This window comes from Mustela nivalis, assembly GCF_964662115.1.
Source record: "Mustela nivalis genome assembly, chromosome: 18".
Taxonomy (NCBI): Eukaryota; Metazoa; Chordata; class Mammalia; order Carnivora; family Mustelidae; genus Mustela; species Mustela nivalis.
The window spans coordinates 47,976,317-48,002,218 of NC_139037.1; the positions used below are offsets into that span (position 1 = coordinate 47,976,317).

The following is a 25,902-nucleotide window of genomic DNA, read 5'->3' on the forward strand; positions in this document are numbered from 1 at the left end:
AGGGTATTCAATAATCCCACAAATAAATTTCCATAAAAATACCATATATGTTAATTATACAGGGTGCTGTTAAGGAAAAATTGGGAGTTACAACAAGAAATTGTCATGGACGTCTTGGTTTGGATTTGAAAGGAGATCTTTTGAAGGCAGTAACATTTGGCAGCTGAAGGACAGGAACACTTGACTAGGTGAAGTGTTGGGTTCAGGAGATCCCAGGCAAAGGCCCTGAGGCAGGAACCAAACAAAGGGCAGGTTAGCCAGAACACAGAGGACAAGAGACCCAAGACATCCTGAAGCCTGGGTAGGCCTGGTTGCTGGTGTCCTGTAGCCAGGTGGAGAGCTCAGGTCTATCGCCAGTGCACTGAGATATATTAGTAATGGTGCCAGTGAGACTTATGAGTTGGGATCAGCTGATGAGGGATTTGTGACCTACCCTGAGAGGTCTGTCATTTGTCCTCTGTCCCAGGCAAGCAAGGATCCACAGGTGTGTATGAGAAGGGAGGATGGGTAGTGTCTGGTTATTGAAAGCAGAGCTCTTGCAGCAGCAGAAGGATGTGGAAGAAGGTAGATGGGGTCAGAGGTGACTCAGGCCCTCCAGCCCTTGTGTCAGGGAAACAATCTAAGTTTGTGACACACTTAGTTTTTCACCAATTTTGATGCTTTATTTGAAGAAACCAAAGTAACCAAAATTTTAGGAACCTAGATAAGAATACTAAATCATAGACTCTTTCTTAAATTTGATTTCGGAAAAAAAAAAAAGTCTCATTGATAGGCATTTTCCACCCATGAAGCTGGTCTGCAGTGAAGATCAGTGGCTCCCGAGCACTGCTATGCCAGATGGTCACTAAGTTTTCACTGATATGTGGGGAAATGAGAAATGCAAGTGTCCTTATTTTGGGAGTGTTAGAGTACTCTTATGAGACGAAGATGATGGGAGATTGGTAATTGACTTTTGTCTTATTTTGCTTTTTAAATGCCCTTCCTTGAGGGGCGCCTGGATGGCACAGTTGGTTAAGCATCCCAGCTCTTGATTTCAGCTCAGGTCTTGTCTCAGGGTCTTAAGTTCAGTCCCCAAGTCAGCCTCCATGCTGGGTGTGGAGCCTACTTTTAAAAAAACAAAAATGCCCTTCCTTGACTCAGAGAAGAACTGCATGTCTGTGTCTTCTTAAATGTCTAGAACCCACTGATTGCTGCTAACTCAGTGTGGTAGGAGTAGCAGCTGCAGCAGATGTAAATTATATTGTGAGGGTATACACAATAGAAAATCCTCACCCTCTTTTAACACTGTGTGTAAATCTCTGAATCACTTGGCGTGTGGGTCCTGCCATGAAAGTGAAGTGGTGCCACGCTGCCCTCTGGGCGGTGCCCATTTGAGTGGAGTTTGATTGCTGCTTGTGCAAATTTAGGATGCCATTTTGGTGGCATCTAATGCCAGCGACTGCTTTAGAGAAGCCCTGTTACATAGATTATAACTTCACTTTAAATCAGAGCACCATTTTTCTTTCATAGGAACAATGTAGTTAAAAATTTAACATGTATTTATTTTACTCAATCAAATGGAGAGAAGAATATGAAAAACAGCCATTGCTTTTTGCCATTGTCCTTGGGGGTGTCTGTCAACACCAGGGGTGGTGACCCTTCTGACTTCCCTGTGCTCCCCAAGTTCTTAACTGCATCTGTTTCTCTGCTAATCCCCCAAGTTAAGAGCCCTGGTTCCCTTTCTCTCACCAGAAATGCATCTGTTCCCACCCACACTTTCCTTTGTAGTATAATAAACTGGTGCTGGGACTTAGGATGCACTGTCACAGACATAAGCATAGCATGGTTTTTGCTCTTGAACTTGCTGTTGGGCAGGAGATTGGCACCCAGCAAAAACAATGAAAGTCAGCTTTCTGGGGTGGCAGTTGTACCCAGTTTGCAGTGCCTCCTGAGCTATGTTGCTTGTTCATTATTCTAGGAATTCTCAGCCTGGACCTAGAAAGGATTTCAGTTTTGAACTCTGCTTAGTTTTGGTTGTGGTTTTTGCTTTGTATCACTGGATGTTGGCAGGTGCATAAATGAGGCTTTCCTCTTAACTCGTAGTGTGTGTGCTTATTATCTTTCTTCATAGGAGATACACCTAATTGTGAATGCACTTTTTTTTTTTTTGCTACATTTCACATGGCTATAATGCCACTTCCCAGAGAAATTAATAAATTTAATACCAAAATATCTTTATATAGTAATTTGGTGGTGTACATTTTCTTTATGTAGTTTTTCTTGGTGTTTAAACAACACATCACATTGCAGAAAATCATCACCCACAATATTGCACGGCAGGTTGGGCCTAACTCTCCATTTTACAGACGAAGAACCTGAGGCTCAGAGAGATTTCTTTTCCCAACGTTGCATGGCTCATAAATGGTACAGTTCTCCTTTGACCCTCGAGTTTTCTCTGGCTCTAAAACCTGCAGGTTTTCCATGGTGCTGTGTCCATCCTTAAGTCTGTCTCTAGGCCATGGTGCCGTACTCCCTGGGACCACACTTCCGTGAGACCATTGACATTCTGGTGCAGCAGTAAGGAAAGATCCTGTAAGATCCCGCATAGAAAATTCTTCTGAGTAGAAGAATTTAAAAATTACTTTTAGAGGCATAGCTGTTACAGTGGAAGAGGCAGCTATAAAATGAAGGCATTCAGTACTTAAAGTTATATCTGGGTTATTTGGAACTTGTCCACACCTAGAAGAGCCCACCAAGTATCCGTGTTGTACAGTGAAGGTGAGCATAGGACACAGTGAGACCTTGGAGGGAGTCTTAAGTCACAGTTGCTGACTAGTTGTCTGCTGAAACATGTTTTCCTTCTGTCCTTGCATATGCCACACATAACTGATGTTTGGCCTGTTGAAGCTCTCCCACCAGTCCCTTTTCTCTGTGTTTGGAGTCTTAACCACTTAAGGTTCCACCCAAGTCCTACAAAATCCTGAGCTGTCCTTCTACCAAAGCTATTTAACACTGATTATCTGTACCCCACTTTATTGTTAATTGTTCTCTAATTGTTTCATGAGTCTTTTCTCTCCAACCAAATTATAAGCTGCATGAGGGCAAGGAATATGTGTCATACGTCTTTTGGATCTTCCTCAGAGTATAGCGCCAAGGTAGGTACAAAGTAGGTCCGTAGTAAAACTTGCCTGGGATCACTCAGAACCCCAAACACTGTAAGCACTTTCTACATATCTTTGTATGTGTAGCACCCATGTTGCCAGAATTCTCTCTTGGATGCCTGTGGAAAAACTCCATTGAGAGGTCTGTGTTTGGTATTTTAGGATGCAGTGTCATACCAGGACGTTGTGAACCTGACTGAGGACAGGAAGCCTCAGAACCCAATTCAGGACAACATGGAGAACTATAGGAAGCTGCTCTCCCTGGGTAAGCAGGTGCTTCTGTCAGTTACTCCAGACCTAGTCATTGAAGCTTTTTGTCACCTTATTCTTAAAGCTGCAGGATATTAGAATTGATGTTAATATATTTGGACTTTAAGGGCAATAAGAAGGCTTTGAATATTTCAAGGAGAGAAGTAAATGATGAGATTTATGTTTTTGAGAAATCATTCTGGCTTTGGGTAAAGAGTGTATTGTACAAGGTAGAAGAGAATGGGGTGATGTCTCTTGCCACAAGAGTTGGCACTTTTTTCTAGAGAGGTGGCAGTGAAGATTTTTAAATACAAAAGTAAAATGGGATCCCGAGTTCCCGTTTGGACTGTCCTTGAAGTCCTCTAGCTCCAGTCATAGCGGGCACTTGGCTATGCAGGTCTGATGCTGGGGAGAGAGCTGTGCGAGGCAGTGGAGTTCAGAGAACAGCTAGAGAAAAGAGTCAAGGAAGAAGAGAACCATGGAGGCCAATGAAAAAGAGGGTGTGGGGATTTAAAAGGTTATGAAAAGGTTACTAAAAAGGATGCATTGGATTTAAGGACATGGGATTGTCTCTAAGATTTCTAGGTGGAGTTGGGAGAATTAATTAAAATGCAGGCTAGAATGGACTGAGAGGTGGACAGTGAGGATGTGGGACTGCACATAGGACTGTTCAGAGACAAGGACTGTTCACGGAGTTGGATATGAGCTACCTCCTTTAGTGGTTTGTAGGAAGGTAGGCACTATTTTGTGTTGAGTCTTGTACCCAACCTGATTGCAGCTATATAAGCCATAACTCATATTATTCTTGTGAACAGGGGTTCAGCTTGCCGAAGACGATGGTCATTCCCATATGACACAAGGCCATTCATCGAGGTCAAAGAGAAGTGCCTACCCGAGCACCAGTCGAGGTAAGCACTAGGCAGATCCCAGCTAGTGGCCACTTTAGGTAGTGAGATGGGAGCTGTACCTACACACTGGTAAATCTCTTACATTTTGTATTCACACCATCATCTCAGAAGGCCCACTGTTACTTTGCACATGTACAGGGACTAGGGAGTATTTACATTTGGGGTTTCTTTTCAGGTCTGAAAACCATGCCTGAAACCAAAAGGTCAACCCATCGGCGGGGAATTTGTGAAGATGAATCTTCCCACGGGGTGATAATGGAAAAATTCATCAAGGATGTTTCACGAAACTCCAAATCGGGAAGGGCCAGGGACTCTAATGATCGGTCACAGAGGTTCCCCAGAAGGCCAGACAATGATTGGAAAGAAGCTTCATTCAACAAGAGGGAGTCGGTGATTCAGGAGAGGGGCTATGAAGGGAATGCTTTTGGGGGAAGCTATAATTGTAACTCAAGTCTTGTTTCCAAAAAGAGAGTTCTTGAAAGAAAAAGGCGCTATCACTTTGACACAGATGGGAAGGGCTCTGTTCATGAGCAGAAAGGCTGTGCAAGGAAGAGACCTTTTGAATGTAGTGAAATGAGGAAAGCCATGAGCATGAGCAGTCTTAGTGCCCCTTCCTTCACTGAGTCGCACCCACTTGATTTTGGGGCAATGTCCTATGTGTGTGATGAGTGTGGGAGATCTTTCAGTGTGATTTCAGAATTCGTCGAACATCAGATCATGCATACTAGAGAGAATCTCTATGAGTATGGCGAATCGTTTATTCACAGTGTGGCTGTCAGTGAGGTTCAGAAAAGCCAGGCTGGGGGGAAACGCTTCGAATGTAAGGAGTGTGGGGAAACCTTCAATAAGAGTGCAGCCCTTGCCGAACACCGGAAAATTCATGCTCAAGAGCATCTTGCAGAATGTAATGATGAAGAGTACGAGGAGCCCTTCATGCCTAGCCCAACCTTCAGTGAACTTCAGAAAATATACGGAAAGGATAAATTTTATGAATGTAAGGTATGTAAGGAAACCTTCCTTCATAGTTCTGCCCTGATCGAACACCAGAAAACCCATGGTAAAGATGACAAAGATAATGAGCGTGGGGAAGCCTTTAAACCTAGCCCACCCCTTAATGAGGTTCCGAAAATGTATGGTAAAGAGAAAATGTATGAATGTAAGGTGTGCGGGGAGACTTTCCATCATAGCTCATCCCTGAAAGAACATCAGAAGATCCATACTAGAGGAAACTTATTTGAAAATAAGGGTAAAGTATGTGAGGAAACCTTTATTCCTGGTCAGTCCCTTAAAAGGCGTCAGAAATCTTACTCCAAAGAGAAGCTCTATGACTTTAAAGATGGTGGGGATGCCTTTAGGCAAAGCTCAGACCTCGGTGAGCATCAGAAAATTCATTCTCGAAAGAACCTCTATGAAGGCAGAGGGTACGAGAAGTCTGTCATTCATAGCGTGCCCTTCACTGAATCTCAGAAGAGTCATACTATAACAAGACCACCTGAAAGCGAGGAGGATGAGAAAGCGTTCACCATCAGCTCTAACCCTGATGATGGCCAGAAGATTCCTGCTAAAGAAAATGCCTGTGAGAGAAAACCATATGAGAGGTCTGTTATTCATAGTGTAGCCTTTGCTAAAGCTCAGAAAAGTAACAGTGCAGTGGGGCCCAGTAAACCACAAGTGATTGCAGAGTCTACCCAGAGCTCAGGTGTTACTGAACATCAGAAGGTCCATGCTGGAGAGAATTCCGAAGGAAAGAAATATGAAAGATCTGTTATCCATAGCTTAGCTTCTTTCAGACCTCCCAAAAATTGCAACGGAAATGAAGTTGTTGAATGTGATGAGAAGGGAGAATCCTCCACTCACATTTCCGACCCTCGTGATAAGCAACAGAAAACTCCTGCCAGAGAGAACCCTTATGAAGGTGCTAAGAGTAACAACTACAAGGACTCTGTTATACAAAGTGTGTCCCGTATCGAACCTCTGAGAAGTCTGACTAGTCAGGGGTCCAGTGAGTCGTCTGTTCCCAGCTCCAATGTCCGCGAACATCAGAAGGCTCGTGCTAAAAAAAAAAACATTGAGCGTAGGAACCATGAGACCTCTGTAATTCACTCCCTACGTTTTGGTGAACCTCATACATTTCGCCCTAGAGAGAGATTCTATGAATGTCCAGTGTGTGGAGAATCCTTTGTTCGTAGTTCCGACCTCACCGAGCATCAAAAGATTCATGATAGAAAGAAGCCCTCTGGAAGTAAAAACTATGAACGATCTGTAATTCGCAGCTTAGCTTCTACTGACCCTCAGACAAGTTATGCTGAACAAGCGCAGACAAGTTACGCTGAACACCCGGGGCAGGCGAGATACGCTGAACACCCGGGGCAGGCGAGATACTCTGAACAACCAGCGCAGACAAATTACGCTAAACCCCCAGCACCAGCAAATTCCACGAAACCCCCAGCGCCGGTGAGTTACCCTAAACAAATAGGGCCGACAAATTACATTGCACACCCAGTGCAGATAAGTTACCCTGAAAACCCCATGAGGATGAGTTACATTAAACAAATGGCACCACTGAGTTTCATCAAAGAACCAGCACCGCTGAGTTTCATTAAAGACCCAGCAGCGCTGAGTTTCCTTAAAGAACCAGCACCACTGAGTTTTATTAAACAGCCAGCATCACTGAGTTACACTGAAGAGCAAGCACAGACGAGTTACGCTGAACAGCAGGTGCGCAACAAATGTAAGGAGTGTGGGGACTGCTTCGCCACCATTGAAGAGCTTGGGGCACATCAGAAAATCTATGCCCGAGAAGAATTCCATGGCCGGAAGCTCTTTGGAAACTCTGTTATTCAGGGCATAGGCCTTGATGGGCCTCGGCAGGTAGAGTCTCAGCCTGATGACCCTCGGCAGGATGACCCAGATGAGCAGGACGAGCAGGATGAGACTGAAGACTCAATCTATGGATGTAAGGACTGTGGGCTGGGTTTTGCAGACCGTGCAGACCTGAAGGATCATCAGAAGGTTCATGGCAGAGAGTATCTCATTGATAGTCGTGAGTACACACATTCTGTAATCCATACCCATTCTGTCAGCGAATATCAGAAAGATTATATTGGGGAGCAGCTCTACGAATGCCCTGCCTGTGGGGAATCTTTTGTTCACAGCTCTTTCCTTTTTGAGCATCAGAAAATCCATGAGCAAGATCAATTCTTTGGCCATAGAAGGTATGAGGAACCTTTTATGCAACCCTTGGTCATTAACCCACGGAGGCCTCGTGCCCCACAGAAGAATCCTCCTGCAGGAACATCCCTTCAGTGCCACGTGTGTGGACAAGACTTCATTCATGGCTCTGTCCTTAGTGAACATATGAGAATTCACACTGGTGAGGATTTACCGGAGCAGGACCAGAGAAGTGAAGATGCAGTCAGTCCAGGCTTGGCCCTTACTGAGTTTCAGAGAAGTCAGACGGAAGAGAAACACTATGAATGTAAAACATGCGGAGAATCCTTCCTCAATCAGTCAGACCTTACGGAGCACATGAGAGTTCACGAGAAAGATGAGCCCTATGATTATGGGGCCTCCTTTGTTCATACCTCATTTCTCACTGAGCCCCCTAAGAGAGATTCACCATTCTATGAATGCAAGGACTGTGGGAAGTCCTTCATTCACAACACAGTTCTCACAAAACATCAGAAGCTTCATCTTGAAGAGGAAGAAGAAGAAGGAGCCCAGGAGGTGGAAGCCAATGTCCTTGTTCCACGAGAAGTTCTGCGGATCCAGGGATCAAATGTAGAAGCTGCTGAGCCAGAGGTGGAGGCTGTTGAACCAGAGGTGGAGGCTGCTGAGCCTAACGTAGAGGCCGCTGAGCCCAATGGAGAGGCCGAAGGGCCAGATGGGGAGGCTGCGGAGCCAAATGGGGAGGCCGAACAGCCCAATGGAGAGGCTGAACAGCCCAATGGAGATGCTGATGAGCCAGATGGTGCAGGGATTGAAGACCCAGAAGAAAGAGCTGAGGAGCCGGAGGGAAAGGCTGAAGAGCCAGAGGGAGATGCTGACGAGCCAGATGGGGCAGGGATCGAAGACCCTGAAGAAGAAGGTGATGATCAGGAGATTCAGGTTGAAGAGCCATACTATGACTGTAGGGAGTGCGGAGAAACCTTCACCTCCAACTCAGCCTATGGTGAGCACCTGAAAACCCATGCCAGGGTGATAATATTTGAGCCTGGAAGTGTCTATGGGGAAAGCTCACGCTACACTGAACATGCCAGCACCAGCACTAGTGACAACGATAGGGCCGATGACAAGTACTTCAAATGTGATGTCTGTGGGCAGCTTTTCAGTGATCGCCTGTCCCTTGCTAGACACCAGAATACTCATACTGGCTGAGAACACAAGTATAAAGTTTAGAAAATCTTCAATTAGAACTTGACCACCACTAAACCGGAGACTTAAAACCAATCTATAATAGCGTCAGAAGGAAACTTACCCCGGCATGTACACACCTGACTTGTAGTATTAGACAACTCAGACTAAAGAGAACGAAGTGGAAACTTCTTTGGTTTTAGCTCTCCCCCATCACACATCGCTGAATGTATGTGGGAAAGCTATAGCACATACCTTTCATCTGAGTAATCTATTGGAGGGAAAATTTTAAAAGTTTTTGAGATTACAGAAATTGCCCCAGTCAAATGTAAATGACACTTCTGTAACCTATATATAATATCCCCTGCGATGTATATAAAATAGCATATGGTAGCAAAAGCAGTAATTACATATATTTGGATTTAATATGATAATACAGTTTACTGTGCAGAGGTACCTTACCTGGTACTCTGATTTTTTTTTTTTTTTTTGGAGGAGGAAGAGAGCAACAAATTAGAATATATTTCTAAGTATCTTAGATTCTGAGAAAGACTTATTGTGCATTATTTGAACCCCATCAGTATCGTTTTGAGTAATTGTGTATTGTTCCTTACCCTTAAGTATTCCTGTAAAAGTGTAAGCATGAAAAGTAAAATGTCTTTTATTCTTTGCTGTTTGAAAAGAGAAGTACTTGGAACTTCCTTTTCAGCCTTTTTGTCTACACCAACACTTTGGAACCTAATACTGTGTAAGCCTTTACAATATGTGGATTGGCTTTCTGTGACCCAAAGTAGTTGGTTGCCACATTGTACCTTGCAGTGATTCTCATGCAAAGTTTTTGTTTTTGTTTTTTTTAACCAACTTGTGTATTTGATAGTGAATTTTTAAAAGCTGAAGCTTTTCCCTATAAGTCTTATGCTTTTGCCTTTGAAGAGTGGGTTGCAACCATCACTAGATCACAGTAGTGCCTACTGATGATTGAAAACCAGAGGGAGAGGCTTTCATGTTGTAAATAAGGGCGCAGGCTTGCAATTTCCATCACTTCCTTTGTGCGCTTCCTGCCTTAAGTGACAAGTAGCAGCGTGGCTTCATTAGTATTATATGGCCACAAGTCAGTTTGCCCCCTGGATGCCCAGGAGCTAGTATCCTTAGAGCTTTCTATCGCTTAATTCTCGTCTTCCCCTGTCCGACCCTCCACCCATGTCTAACTTGCATTTTAAAAATTTAAAAAAAATAAAAAAAAAATTTAAAAAAGCTTTCTTTACAGTCAACTTAAGCTTAACATGGACTCAGGTTCCCCAGCAGCCTTAATTTCTTTCCTTAACATTTGTTCCTCCCTCTTTCAGCCCTTCTAAGTATTTCTGAGCTATCCATTTAGTGTCCCATTCGTCTGATCACCTCAGTTTTCCACTTAATCACAAATTGACCTTATAGCTTGAGGTTTTCTGTGTCCTGTTCTGTGGACCACCTGTGCTCTTTTGCTTCCCCTCCCCTTGCATAATAACTATTAAATTTTTTGGCTTTGAGTTGGCTGGGAAAAAAAATTAAAAAAAAAAAAACTTAGTGGATCTGTAGATTAAGTGAGCAAAAGATAACAGCAGATAATTTGAGCAAGCAAAATTAATACACCTGCTGGGGGAATGCGTCTAAATCTCACTCTCCTGGATCTGCAGGGTTGGGGCTCAGAGAGTGTATGTCAGAGCTGCAGGGAATGCCAAAGTCGAGGGAGGTTGTATTGTTGAAAGCATGAAGCAGAAATGAGGAAGCCAAAGAAGGGAGTCCTAATACATCACCAGATCTAGGAGGGTAAGGAAGCAGACAGAAGGAAACATGGAAAGCAAGGCTTAGAAGGCCAGGTTTGTGGGAATGAATTGAGCAGGATGTCCTGGGCAGTTAAGAAGGGGCCTTTTCAATGTAGGTGAGGGCCAGCTGCATGGAAAGACCTGAGGTTGGAATGGACATCCAAGGAGCATTGAGGCCCCACAAAACAGGAGGACCCGTTAGATGGGAACCAGCATTGATGTTATTGGGGTGAATTTGGATTTATCACTGTTGGCAGTATTAAACAACTTGCCAGACTTCAGGGTGCCCATTCCAACCTTATGTTAGTGAAAAATTAGGAACAACATAAATGCCAAACAGTAGGAAAATGATTACAAGAAGGTATCCATGGACTGTCATGCAGTTGTTTAAAAATGATAATCATGAAGAGTTATGTAGCAATGTGGAAGTATATTTACGGAATATTGAGTGGAAAAAGCAGGACACAGAACTATATTTATACTACAGTTATAACTGATTAAAAATGTATGCTTATAGTCAAAAGCTATTGTGTTGTTCTTGTTGTAGGCTTATAGTTGAGCATTATTTTCTTAAATTCTTTGAATGTTCTTTACTGTAGTGTTACTAAAAAGTTTATAATCATGTTTCCATTGTGAACATAATTTGAACTCATTATCAGACACTTGGAAAATACAGAAAAGTAGAGGAAAAAAATCCATATTCCAACCATCCAAAGACAGATATACTCTTCAACATCTTGTTTATTCTTGTTTCTGTGCACAGGTTTATGATTATAACTGTGTCAAATGTGTATTCAAAATAGCTGTTATGTTATCTTTGTGGAATTATGGTTAAATACTTTCATCTTAATGTCTTCAAATGTTCCTTATAATAGTGTTCTGATAACAAAGTTTATTATGATTGTTTACATTACAAGCATAATACATACCCAGAGAAAATATTGGAAAATACACTAAATTAGAAAAGAGAAAAAAGTCACCCATATTCCCAACACACAACAACTACTGTTAACATCTTGATCTATTTCCTCCATCTTGTTTTAGTGCACACGCTTGTGATTATAACAGTGTTAAATATGTATGCATAAAGTCTAAAATGAAAAAAATATATGGAAAATAATTAAAATAGTGTTGTCATTGTGGGATTATGGTTAAATATATTGTCTCAAATTCCTTGAATGACCTTTGGTGTTTTGGTATTAAATCTTATGTATGTATTTCTCCATTACAAATATAATACATACTCATAGCAACCTTTGGAAAATTCAGTAAACTAGAAGAAAAGAAATTGACCCATATTCCCAACACCCAGCAACAATTGCTGTTAACATCTTGATCTGTGCACCAATCTATAATTAGGGTGTTAATGATAAGTATACATAGAGTAAAAGATGGGAAGAAATATGGAAGACATTTAAATAGTTATGTGGTTGTGGGATTATGGTTAAATATTTTGTCTTGGTTTCTTCGAATGGTCTTTATCATAGTGTTTTGGTAATCCACCTTTATCACATATATTTCCATTATAAACACTGTATGTGTTCATTATAGAAACTTTGAAGTTACAGAAATGTAGAAGAGAAACTCACCCATATTTTCACCATCCAAAGACTGTGGTTAACATCTTGATATATTTTCTTCATCTTGTTTCTGTGCACAGGTTTTTGGTTTGATAATATGGTTGTGGTTGTTCTATCTATCTGTAATAGTGTCAACAATAAAAATAAAGTTAAAAAGAAGGTATTTGTCAGTGTCTCTTCTTTTGTCCATTCTAAGTGTTTGGGGTTGGTAAGTGTAGTTTTTTGTTACAACTATAAATCCAAAAACTTAGTTTCTCCTTAGGCCTTTAAGTTTGGCTTACAAGTCTTACTACATTTTTAAGTGTTTATTTCAATAATTCCTTCTAAGAGATATTTAAATGCTACAGGATTCTTCATTTTTAACTGCACTTCTGTATATTCCAGTAGTGTTTTTAAACTTTGCTAATAAACACAAGTATATTTCACTCAACTTGAGTCAGCATTTTAATTTTTAATCTCAAATATGAGATTCTTTCAAGCAAAACTACAAACGAGTAATGCCTTAACATAAAAATGTTAGTACTATGGTTTAGAATCTCTTTATTATTATTATTATCATTATTTAAGATTTTATTTGACAGCACAAGCAGAGGGAGCAGCAGGCATAGGCAGAGGGAGGAAGAAGCAGGCCCCCTGCTGAGCAGGGAGCGCCATGTGGGACTCAATACCAGGACCTGGAGATCATGACCTGAGCAGAAAGCAGACGCTTAACTGACTGAGCCATCCGGGTCCCCTAGAATCTCTTTAAAGTGTCTATTCCTAATTCTTCCTTGAAGTTAAAAGTCTTCAGGGGAGTCATTTCCCTTATTTTAACCTGATTTTACCACCCAAGGATCTCATGCAATTTGGTGGGTTACCATCCCAGGTAAATTGGGAGGTAATTTTTAAACATGCCTGTAATTCTGTTATGATCAGAGATTTTTGGCCAGGTTGCTAGCTGGATCCCTGTTGGTTAGGACTGTGGTTTGCATCTTAGCCAGTTTGAAATTGCTGTGTCCTTGACTCCATGACACAAAGGAGGTGCTTATATACTTGACTCCTTCTAATCTGCATGTCACATGATTGGATTCTACTCTTCAGGATATAAAAATGTGATTTTCATTTAATTCTAACTACTCTGGAATTTGACAGTGGCAGAGTCCTGGGTTCTTTCATTTTATTAGAAATTAGCTTATTTATATTAAAATGAAAGCCCACCACACTATGGTTATCTCTTGTGAACTCTGACTCCTCAGTCACAGCTTTGATGGCCCCTCTGTGGTGAGGGGTAATCAGCATAGGTCAGGGTGAGAGGGTCAGTTCTCTTAAGACTGATTTCCTGAAGTTTATATTACAAAAGGAAGTAGAGAAAAGAAATTCAGTGAAGGTTATCTGGGGTTGCCTGACCAGCACTTTCACACTTCCAGAATTCCTCCACTGTGTTTCTGTTGTAGCAGTAACCATGCTCCAGCCCCACATTTATTCCATGATATTTGACTCCTCCCTGGTCTCAGCTGATAGGTGCCCTTTGGCTCCCAGTGTGTAGTCAGACTCAGACTAAGGGCTACCTGAGAGCTCACAGGTTGGGGGCTGGGTGTGCTGATGAACAAACGAGTCTGGAATTAGGCCATATAACTGAAGGGAAGCTTGGCTCCTGGTGCCTCACTCACCCCAGTACCTTGTGGATTCTGGCTGAACTGCCCCCTTTTGGGTTTCCTAAGAACTTCTGTATCTTTAACCTTCCTTTCACATAAGGCAGCTTTGTTATTGAGGCAGTTTTTGCCCTTTTCACCAAGCAAAAAACTCTTCCTCTTTCTGGAGACTACTCCATAGTGCCCTGCCCCTACCTCAACTAAAGGCTAAGCCTGGTGCCTATTGGGCTCCCTGAGCAGAAGGACACAACATGCTTCATTCCAGTGGTAGCACTGACTCATTTGTTTCTGCACGGATAGAGCTATTCTGGTAACTGTCCTTCTTGAGAACTCTAGTTTTTCCTTTGATTTTCTGGGCTACCCAGTACCCTCCCAATCTACTCATTATTTGCTTTACTTGGCCAATGTTTGTTATTTGCAACCCAAAAGAGCCCTAACTGATAGAGAAGTTCATACCAGAGAGTGGGTTGAAGATAATAAACATGAGGGAAATATGAGATACTTTGAATTCAAATTTGGGCCTTGGGGTGGAAAACTAGAAGAACAAGGCATGTGGTAGTAAAATATCTAAATACTGCTTGTGATTGGCCTTCTGGATTCACCTCTCCTTGGGGTGAAGGGCTTTAATAGCTATCATCATAGACAAATTCAGAAACTTGAGTGTCAAGATCAGAGGTATGGAAGGATTTTTATATATACCTTGATCCTGCAGGTCACTGACTTACTCAGTTAAATTGATAGCCTAGCTCTGTTTATAGAGCAAGGCTGAAAAGTTTGGGTGGCCCTGGAGAAACAGGATCTTGGCAGTTGTAGTGATGGTACATAGGAGGCTTAGAAAGACTTGAGACAACTGAAGCTCCAACCCTTTGAAACATGCCTCATTTTATCACTTCCCTCCCACACAAAAGAAAGTTGAGGGGGTGCCTGTGGGAGGGGCAGCAGTTGAAATGTTCTACGATCTCCATAGTGATGGGAGGTCCCTGAGTGTTGAAAAGGGGGACACTTCCCATAGGAAGATGGCCGGTATAATGTGATCCTGGGGGGAGTAGACACACAAAATTGGGTGTGATGCTCCCCAAATAATTCATATAACAAAATAAGCAAAAATGTAGGTTCAAAAGAGGTGGTCAAGGGCCACCCTACTGGAGTCGGAACTTTTTTGGGTCAGTTTGTAAACACTTAAGGGAGAGTCCAGACACCTTTGAAGGACTCTGCTATGTCTGATACTTCTGCCTTCCACCTAGCAAAGGGACCTGCAGCCTTTTACATAGATAAGTCATTTGTTGACAAAGAAAACTTCCAAGGATTAGTGGATGTTGCACCTAAACAAATTATTGGGGATCAGAACATTGGTGACTTGAAGAACAATTATAAATACAACATGCTGTCTGTAGGGAAGCCGGCTATTGAGAACTGGGCTCTGCACATCTTAGTTACACCTTCCAAACTCTTCACTTGGTTTAAGTCAGTCCTCCCCCGTGAAGGCATGAATGAGAAAGAACCCAGGACTGGTTCTATATCCACCCCACACCAGCCAGAAGTCTGGGGGAAGGTGCATCACACTGAGCCCCTTTTATCATTGACAGGCAATGTTTTATCCTTAATGGAATAGAAACTTGTTTTGGATTTAGACTTTTCTTTCTCTGCCCACCCACCTCTTAACATCTGTGGGCTTGCTGCATGCTTTAAACACCACTTTTGTAGTGGTGTAGTAGTCATCGATTGCAATCATGCTGCATAATCACCAACCACAAACCTGAAAACACACAATAAATATTTGTTTCCCATACATCTAGGATCAGCTCAAGATTGGCTAGGAGACTCTTCTTACCTTAGCTAGGCTTGTTCTTATGCCTGGGGGTTGGCTGGCTGTCAGCTAATGTAGGCTAGTTATAGTTGGTGTGGGAGGCCCTTAGTTACATGTTTCTTATCCTCCTGAAACTAGTGGACTACTTCCTTATGGTAATAGAAGTATAGGGGCACCTGGGTAGCTCAGTGGGTTAAGCCCCTGCCTTCCACTCGGGTCACGGTCTCAGGGTCCTGGGATCAAGCCCCACATCGGGCTCTCTCTGCAGGCGGGGAGCCTGCTTCCCCCCGTCTCTCTACCTGACTCTCTGCCTACTTGTGATCTCTCTCTCTCTCTGTCAAATAAATAAAATGTTTACAAAATAAAATAAAATATATATATATTTGCAAATATATATGATTTCTATATATTTTATTATATTTTATAATATATAAGATATAATATATATATGTATATATATTTATATGACCTTTAAAAAATTTTCAGTGAGAAGAGAACATAGATAGACAGCGCAATGAAATCAGGAAAATGATACAACAAACAATATCAACAAAGACGTAGAAACAAACAGTCAAAATCCAAACACTGGATATGAATAATACAATAACTGAACTGAAAAATACATGAGTGGGGTTCAAAAGCAGACTTGATAAAAACAGAAGAAAAAAATGAGTAAACCTGAAGATAAAGTCATTCAAAATGATTCAGTCAGAGGCATAAAAAGAATGAAAAAGAGTGAAGACAGCCTAAAGGGCTTATAGGACTTCAAAAATGAACAAATATACACATAATGGGAAGGAAGGGAAGGGAAGAGAGAGAGAGAAGAGAAGCAGAAAACGATTTTAAGGAAAAATGGCTGAAATTTCCCTAATTCTGGGGAAGCAAATAAACATCCAGACTCATGAAGCTCAAAGAATTCCAAATAGGTTGAATTTTAAAAGACCTACACCAAGACACAAAATAATCATATTCTCCAAAGCCAAAGAAAAAGAGACTTGCCATTAACTACATAATCCCAGATTTCTCTGCAGAAGCTTTGCAGGCCAGAAATAAATGGGATGACAGAGTCAGAATTGCTGAAAGGAAAAAACTGCCAATCAAGACTACTATACCTGACAAAGCTGTCCTTCAGAAGTGAAGAAAGATAAGGCCTTCCAAGATAAGCCTTACGTCACCACTAGACCTGCCTTACAAGAAATGCCAGAGACAGTTCTTCAAGCTTAAAGAAAAAAGACACAAATTAGCAGTATGAAAACATATGAACATACCATTCACTGGTAAAGGTAAGTATATTAGTTAAATACAGAGTACTCTAATACTGCTATGGTGGTGTATAAATCACTGTCAATTCTTGTATAAAAGTTAAAAGACAAAAGCATTAAGAAATAATTATAATGACAATAACTTAGTCCATATAAAAAGATGTAAATGATAATATCAATCACAAAATGCATGGGGAAGAGCAAAAGTATAGAGTTTTTCTGTGCAAAGTCAAGTTGTGCTCAGCTTAAAGTAGACTGTTGAAACTATAAGATGTTTTAGATAAACTTCTTGGTAAAAAAAAATTTTTTTAAATAGATAAACAAGGGCAACCTGGGTGGCTCAGTCAGTAAAGCATCTGCCTTCAGCTCAGGTCATGATCCCAGGGTCCTGGGATTGAGTCCCATGTTGGGCTCCCTATTCAGCAGGCGCCTGCAGCTCCCTCTCCTTCCCATTCATGCTCTCCCTTGCTGTTCTATCACTATCTCTGTCAAATAAATAACATTGAAAACACAACAGGGATACCTGGGTGGCTCAGTCGGTTAAGCATCTGCCTTCGGCTCAAGTCATGATCCCAGGGTTCTGGGATTGAGCCCCCATCGGGCTTCTTGCTCAGTGGGGAGCCTGCTTCTCCCTCTCCCTCTGCCATTCGCCCTGCTTATGCTCTCTGGCTCTCTCTCTATATCAAATAACTAAATAAAATCTTAAAAATTAATAAAATAAAGACAAAAAGAAATCCCAATGCTTCTAAAAAAACAGATACACAAAACGTAAAGAATAAATGAATCAAAGCATATCACTACATAAAATTATCAAATTACAAAGGAAAATAGCAAGAAACAAAGGAACAAAGGAACATTCTGAAGGACAGATCACATCCTGGGTCACGAATCAGGTCTCAACCGGTACCAAAGATTGGAATCATTCCCTGCATATTTTTGAACCACAATTCTTTGAAACTGGAGCTCAGTCACTAGAGGAAAGTTGGAAAGAACTCACATACATGGAGGCTAAGGAGCTTCCTACTAAAGAATGAATGGTCAGTAAATTAAAGAATTTTAAAAATTTGTGGAAACAAATGAAAATGAAAACACAACTGTTTAAAATCTTTGGAATGCAGGAAACGTGGTCCTAAGAGGGAAGTATATAGCAGCAGAAGCCTTTCTTAAGAAATAAGAAAGGTCTTAAATATACAACCTAACCTTACATCTAAAAGAGTTGGAGAAAGAACAGCAAATAAAACTTAAACCCAGCAGGAGGAGAGAAATAATAAAGATTAGAGCAGAAATCAATGAAATAGAAACCAAAAGAGCAGTAGAACATATCAGTGGAACAAGGAGCGGGTCCTTTGAAAGAATTAATAAGACTGATAAATCCCCAGCCAGACTTATCAAAAAAGAACAGAGAAAGTATCCAAATAAATAAAATCATGAATGAAAGAGGAGAGATCACAACCAACACCAAAGAAATACAAACAGTTATAAGAACATATTATGAGCAACTGTATGCCAACAAATTAGGCAATCTGGAAGAAATGAATGCATTCATAGAGATGAATAAACTACCAAAACTGAAACTGGAAAAATAGAAAACCTGAATAGTCTCATAACCAGCAAGAAAATCGAAGCAGTCATCAAAAATCTCCTAACATACAAGAGCCCAGGGCCAGATGGATTCTACCAGGGAATTCTACCAAACATTTAAAGAATTAATACCTATTCTTCTGAAGCTGTTCCAAAAAATCAAAATGGAAAGAAAACTTCCAATTTTTTTCCATGAGGCCAACATTACCTTGATCCCAAAACCAGACAAAGAATCCACCAAAAAGAAGTACAGACCAATATCCCTGATGAACACGGATGCCAAAATTCTCACCAAAATGCTAGCCAATAGGATCCAACAGTACATTGAAAGGACTATTCACCAGGACCAAATGGAATTTATTTCTAGGATGCAAGGGTGGTTCAACATCCAGAAATGAATAAAAGTGATAACACTATGTAAATAAAAGAACAAGAATGATACGATCCTCTCAACAGCTGCAGAAAAAGCACTTGACAAAGTACAGCATCCTTTCTTGATTAAAACTCTTCACAGTGCAGGGATAGAGGAATATATCTCAATATCATAAAAGCCATCTATGAAAAACCCACAGCAAATATCATTCTCAATGAGGAAAAACTGAGAGTTTTTCTCTTAAGGTCAGGAACACTACAAGGATGTCCACTATCACCACTGCTATTCAATATAGTACTAGAAATCCTAGCCTCAGCAATCAGACAACAAAAAGAAATAAAAGGCATCCAAATTAAGAAAGAGGAAGTCAAACTGTCATTCTTTGCAGATGACTTGATACTCTATGTGGAAAACCCAAAAGACTCCACTCCAAAATGGCTAGAACTCATACAAGAATTCATCAAAGTGACAGGATATAAAATCAATGCACAGAAATCAGCTGCATTTCTATACACTAACAAAGAGACAGAAGAAAGAGAAATTAAGGAGTTGGTCCCATTTATAATTGTACCCCAAACCATAAGATACGCAGGAATAAACCTAAACAAAGAGGCAAAGTATCTGTACTCAGAAGACTATAGAACACTCATGAAAGAAATTAAGGAAGGCACATAGAAATGGAAAAACATTCCATGCTCATGGATTGGATTTAACAAATATTGTTAATATGTCTATGCTACTTAGAGCGATCTATATATTCAATGTAATCCCTATCAAAACACCATCAATTTTTTTCACAGAACTGGACCAAAAAATCCTAAAATTTGTATGGAGCCAGAAAGACTCCAAATAGCCAAAAGAATATTGAAAAAGAAAACCAAAGCAGGTGGCATCACAATTCCAGACTTCAAGCTCTGTTACAAAGCTTTCATCATCAAGACAGTATGATACTGGTACAAAAACAGACACATAGATCAATTAACAGAATAGAGAACCCAGAAATGGACCCCCAACTCTATGGTCAACTAATCTTTGACAAAGCAGAAAAGAATATCCAGTGGAAAAAAGATAGTCTCTTCACAAATGGTATCGGGAAATTGAACACCCATATACAGACGAATGAAACTGGACCATTTCCTTAAACCATACACAAAAATAGACTCAAAATGGATGAAAGACCTAAATATGAGACAAGAATCCATCAAAATCCTAGAGAACAGAGGCAGCAACCACAGCAGCTTCTGGCTAGACACGTCTCCAAAGGCAAGGGAAACAAAGGTAAAAATGAACTATTGGGACTTCATCAAGATAAAAAGCTTTTGCACAGCAAAGGAAACAGTCAACAAAACCCAAAAGACAGCTGAAAGAATGGGAGAAGGTGTTTGCAAATGACGTATCAGATAAAGGGCTAGTATCCAAAATCTGTAAAGAACTTATCAAAGTCAACACCCAAAGAACAAATAATCCAGTCAAGAAATGGGCAGAAGACATGACAAGACATTTCTGAAAAGAAGACATCCAGATAGCCAACAGACACATGAGAAAATGCTCAACATCACCGGCATTAGGGAAATACAAATCAAAACCACAATGAGATACCACCTTACACCAGTCAGAATGGCTAAACTGAACAAGTCAGGAAAGGACATATGTTGGCAAGGATGAGAGTAAGGGGAATGCTCTTACACAGTTAGTGGGCATGCAAGCTGGATTGACCACTCTGGAAAACAGTATTTTGAGGAAAAACAACTTTTTCATCAAAAAGTTGAAAATAGAGCTACCCTATGACACAGCAATTGCACTACTGGCTATTTACCCCAAAGATACAAATGCAGTGATCCAAAGGGTCACATGCACCCCAATGTTCATAGCAGCAATGTCCACAATAGCCAACTATAGAAAGAGCCCACACATCCACCAAAAGATGAATGGATAAAGAAGATGTGGTGTGTATACCCACACAAATGCACACAAACACACAGTGGAATACTCTGAAGCCACCAAAAAATTGAAATCTTGCCATTTACAATGATGGGGATGGAACTAGAGGTTATTGTGCTAAGCAAAATAGGTCAGTCAGAGAAAGACAATTATATGACCTGACTGATATGTGGAAATTACAAAACAAAACAGGATCACAGGGGAAGGGAGGGAAGAAAAAAACAAGATGAAATCAGAGAGGAAGACAAGCCATAAGAGAGTCTTAATCACAGGAAATAAACAGAGGGTTGCTGGAGGGGAGAGGTGAGAAATGGGGTAACTGAGTGGTGGATGTTGGGGATAGTATGTGTTGTAATGAGCACTGGGTGTTATATAAGACTGATGAATCACAGACCTGTACCCCTGAAACAAATAATACATTACATGTTAATTAATTGAATTTAAATAAGAACAAAAAACAAAACAAAGATTATATGACTTTCTAACAATAAAACTCAAAGTTATTAAATACAGATAAATATCTATGTATAGAAATATGCATTAAAGTTATTGGCGATGAATAGAAACAGACTAAAATGAAACTGTCCAATAATAGATGAAGAGTTGAAGACATTTTGATAGTCACCCATGCTGTGAAAATATGTAGCTATTAAAAAGAGACTTACAGGGCGCCTGGGTGGCTCAGTGGGTTAAGCCGCTGCCTTAGGCTCAGGTCATGATCTCAGGGTCCTGGGACCTGGGATTGAGTCCCGCATCGGGCTTTCTGCTCAGCAGGGAGTCTGCTTCCTCCTCTCTCTCTCTCTGCCTGCCTCTCTGCCTACTTGTGATATCTCTCTGTCAAATAAATAAATAAAATCTTTTTTTAAAAAAACTTAGAAGGCACCAATAATAACAGGGAAGGATGCTAAATATAAAAGGAAGATATAAAATTTTAAAAATGAAATGTGACATTAAAAATATTTTAACTAAAAAATTAAAAGTCAGGGGGCGCCTGGGTGGCTCAGTTAAGCCGCTACCTTTGGCTCAGGTCATGATCCCAGGGTCCTGGGTCCGAGCCCCGAATCAGGCTCTCTGCTCAGCAGGGAGCCTGCTTCCTCCTCTCTCTCTGTCTGCCTCTCTGTCTACTTGTCATCTCTCTCTGTCAAATTAATAAATAAAAAATCTTTAAAAAAATTAAAAGTCAGAAAACAGTTAAGGAAATGACAATAATATGCCCTAACCTATCATTAAGTGCTTTTTAAAAAATATTTTATTTATTTATTTGAGAGAGAGAGAGAGAAAGAGAAAGAGAATGAATGAGTAAGGGGAGGGGCAGAAGGAAAGGAGAAGCAGGCTCCTGCTGAGCAGGGGGCCAAACTTGGGGCTTGATCCCAGGACTCTGGATCATGACCTGAGCTGATAGCCAATGCTTAATGGAGGGAGCCCCCCAGATGCCCCTCTGTAAATGATTTAAGTGTACATGGATTAAATCCCTCAATCAAAAGACTATAGAAGAGGGGCGCCTGGGTGGCTCAGTGGGTTAAGCCTCTGCCTGGGCTCAGGTCATGATCTCAGGGTCCTGGGATCAAGCCCCGCATCGGGCTCTCTGCTCAGCAGCAAGCCTGCTTCCCTTTCTCTCTGCCTCTCTGCCTACTTGTAATCTTTATCAAGTAAATAAATAAAATCTTAAAAAAAAAAGACTATAGAAGAGCTGAGCAGGTAAAAAATGAAAACAAAACAAAACCATAACCCAAATATATGCTGTTTACAAAAGACATATTTTAGCTTTAAGGATACACATAAGCTGAAAGTGAAGGGTTGGAAAAAGAGATTTCATGTAAATGAAATGGTAACCAAAAGAGAAAAGCGGTGGCTATTTTTATATCAGATAAATTATACCTTAGGTCAAAAACTGTTACAAGAGTCCAAAATAGTCATTATAGAATGGTAAAGGGATCAATTCACCAAAAGAATATAAAAATTATATATGCACCCAATTTCAGAGTCCCTAAACACACAAAACAAATATTAACACAAATGAAAGAAGAAAAAGACAGCAATACAATAAAAGTAGGAGACTTTAGTGCATCACTTTCAACAATGGATAGATCAGACAGAAAATAAAGAAACAGAAGATTGAATCAACACTATCAAATGGACCTATAGATGTACAGAACATTCCATCAACAGATAGGTAGCAGAAATACCTTTTTCTCAAATGCACACAGAACATTCCCTCAGATACATGATATGTTAGGTCACAAAACAAGGCTAAAATAATTTAGGAATATGGAAACCACATTAAGTATGTTTTTCAAACACAATACAAAACAATGAAAAGGATCAATGAAACAAAGAGCTGGCTTTTAAAAATAAAAACAAAATTGACAAAACCTTAGCTGGACTGAGGGGGGAAAAGGGGCTCAACTAAACAAAACTATAAATGAAAAAAATTGATACAACTGATAATCACAGAATTACAGAAGAAAATTATGACACTGCTATAAACAATTACATGCTAATTCTATGAACAATTACATGCTAATAAGTTAGATAGCCTAGAAGAAACGAATACATTTTTAGAAATGCACAACTTACCAGAAGACTGTATCATGAAGAAATAGAACATTTGAACAGGCCAATAGTGAATAAGGAGATTAAACCAATAATCAAAGGCTTCCTAACAAAGAAAAACCCAGGACCAGATGGCTTCACTGATGATTCTACCAAATATGTAACAAAGAATTATCACTGATCCTTTTTTTTTTAATTAAAGATTTTATTTATTTATCTGGCAGACAGAGATCACAAGCAGGCAGAGAGGCAGAGAGAGGAGGAAGCAGGCTCCCCGCTGAGCAGAGAGCCCAATGCAGGGCTCGATCCCAGAACCCCGGGACCATGACCTGAGCCAAAGGCAGAGGCCTTAACCCACTGAGCCACCCAGACACCCCAATCCTTTTCAAACTACTCCCGAAATCTGGCCCCCTCCAAAAATAATAAGGAACTAGAAGAAAATAAATAAAAAATAATAAGGAACTAGAAGATACCCTTCCAAACTCATTTTACAAGTTCAGCACTACCCCAACACCAAAGCCAAACAAGGACAAGAAAATAAAACTACAGGCCAGTATTGTTGATGAACATAGATGCAAAAATCCTCAACAAAATACTAGCAAACTGAATTTAACAGCACATTACAAGGTTCATACACCATGATCAAATAGGTTCATACACCATGATCATCCACAGGTTACAGGGATAATTCAGTGCCAAAATAATGTAGGCCACATGTGACAAGCCCACAGTTCACATCATACTTAATGATAAAAAAGCTGAAAGCTTTTCCTCTAAGATCTGGAAAAAGACAAGGATGAACACTCTCACCACTTCTATTCAACATAGTACTGGAAGTCCTGGACAGAGCAATCGAGCAAGAAAAAGAAATAAAAGGAACCCAAATTGGAAAGGAAGAAGGAAAGTTTCTCAGTGTGTGTGTGTGTGTGTGTGTGTGTGTGTGTGTGTGTGTGTGTGTGTGCCGTCACAGAAGATAATATATAGGTTCTGGTGATTAGGGTGCAGACATCTTTCATCTTTGGGGAGCCATTATTCTACCTAAAGTTTCCTCCCTTAGTTTGGAAAAGAGGGAAAGGACAGGGTGTTGCCTGCTTTATTTTTCTGGAGTGAGAAGGGGAGAAGCTTTCCTTCTACTAAAAAGGTCTACTAATGTCAGATGTTGCTTTGACCCGTGGTTAAGCGACCCTTGAGCCAAGCTGACTCTGGCTTCAAATCCCAGCTTCCCATTTCCTAGTTGCTTTTTCTAACAGCTCTGTTCTTTCATTTCTTATAAATCAGAACTAATATCTATCCAGGATCAGATATGTAATTTGGGAGGTCTATTGCAAAATTAAAATGTGGGAGCCCATGTTAAAAAATTTTTAAAAATTAAGAATTTCAGACAAACACAGAGAGCATTAAACTTACTAGGGACACATTTCCAATCCCACCTCCGACACCCAGGAAGGGGATGTTCTGGGTCTTGGCCATGGTTGTGGGTGCTGGTGACACAGTGGGCCCTGGGCGAAGGCCCTCCTCTCTCTCCACTGTCTCAGGGGCAGGGGGTCCCAGTGGTCTGCAACTATCATTCCACCAACCTGTGAGAGCGGAGACAGGAGTCCTTCCCTGCCCCCACTCTGGGCGGGTCCTGGGTGACAGCGGCAGCAACTCCAGAAGGGAAGGAATACCCACCTCCCCCCAGTCCCTCAGATCTGGGACAAGGGGTGGAGGGACCCTCCTGAACCAAATCCCCAAAGGCCTCCTAGAGTCAGCTGTTTTCTGCCCTTAGTTCCAGCCAGTGTCATCCCCACTATTCTTCAAACAGGCTCCACATGTGTCCATTTCTAGCCTTTGCATCAACTGTTCCCTTTGCCCGGAAGAGATCTCCTTCAGGTATCAATGTATCTCACTTCTTGGGCTCCTTCAGATCTGTTCAAATGTTTTCTCTTTAGGGATACTTTCCTTGGCCACCCTGAAATTGCAGCACTTCCCAAGCACATGTCCCACCCACTACATCCCCCCATTCGATTTTTCTCTGTAATATTACTTTCCACCATCTGATTTACTACTTACCTTACTTAGTGTTTAATTTTCTCTCTCCTGCATTAACAAGGAAATGCCACAGATTCAGGGATCTATGCTTACTTGTTTCCCTACTGTATTCTCAGCACCTGGATTAGTTCCTCTTCTAACCCAGCTCTTAACCAGTAAGTAGACCTGGCATACATAATAGATTCTCAGCAAATGTTAGTTACACAAGGAAACAGTATTTGGGCTCTGGATCCATTATTCCTGGGACTGGATCCCCACTTTGTCACTGGTCCACTATGGTATGGTGGGCATGTATTTTTAAACTTTTTTTTTTAACTTTTGACCTTAACTTCCTCATTTGCAAAATGGGGTTATTTTCATGGTTCAAAGCAGAAATACATGTAGCTTGGCTACTCTTCCTTAAGTTACCTTTGCTATTCTTACCACAGAATTCTTAACACCACCCCCCCAGACACCCACTGTGTGTTTCCTTTGGTTTGTTTCCAGCTTTTAAAGAGAGATGATTGACAAATAAAAATTGTATCGATTATTTTAAGGTGTACGATGTGATGTTTTGATATTCATATACGTGGTGAAATGATTACCACAATCAAGGTAAGTAACATATCCATCACCTCACGTGGCTATCATTTTATTTTATTATCTAAGAGGGTAGATCACTGAAGATCTGCCCTCTTAGCGTATTTCCAGT

General features: G+C 40.8%; 1 protein-coding gene across 6 annotated transcripts in view; it reads left to right on the plus strand.

The window, feature by feature from the left end:
- Positions 1–12,191, plus strand: part of PEG3 (paternally expressed 3) — a 50,620-nt gene extending 38,429 nt beyond the window's left edge. For all 6 annotated transcript variants that reach the window (XM_082709413.1, XM_082709414.1, XM_082709412.1 and 3 more), the window contains 3 exons: positions 3,303–3,405; positions 4,205–4,297; positions 4,473–12,191. In XM_082709413.1, the coding sequence (XP_082565539.1) occupies positions 3,303–3,405; positions 4,205–4,297; positions 4,473–8,674 (4,398 nt within the window). In that variant the 3' untranslated portion in view covers positions 8,675–12,191. The remainder of the gene's footprint in view (positions 1–3,302; positions 3,406–4,204; positions 4,298–4,472) is intronic.
- The last annotated feature ends 13,711 nt before the right edge of the window (positions 12,192–25,902 follow it).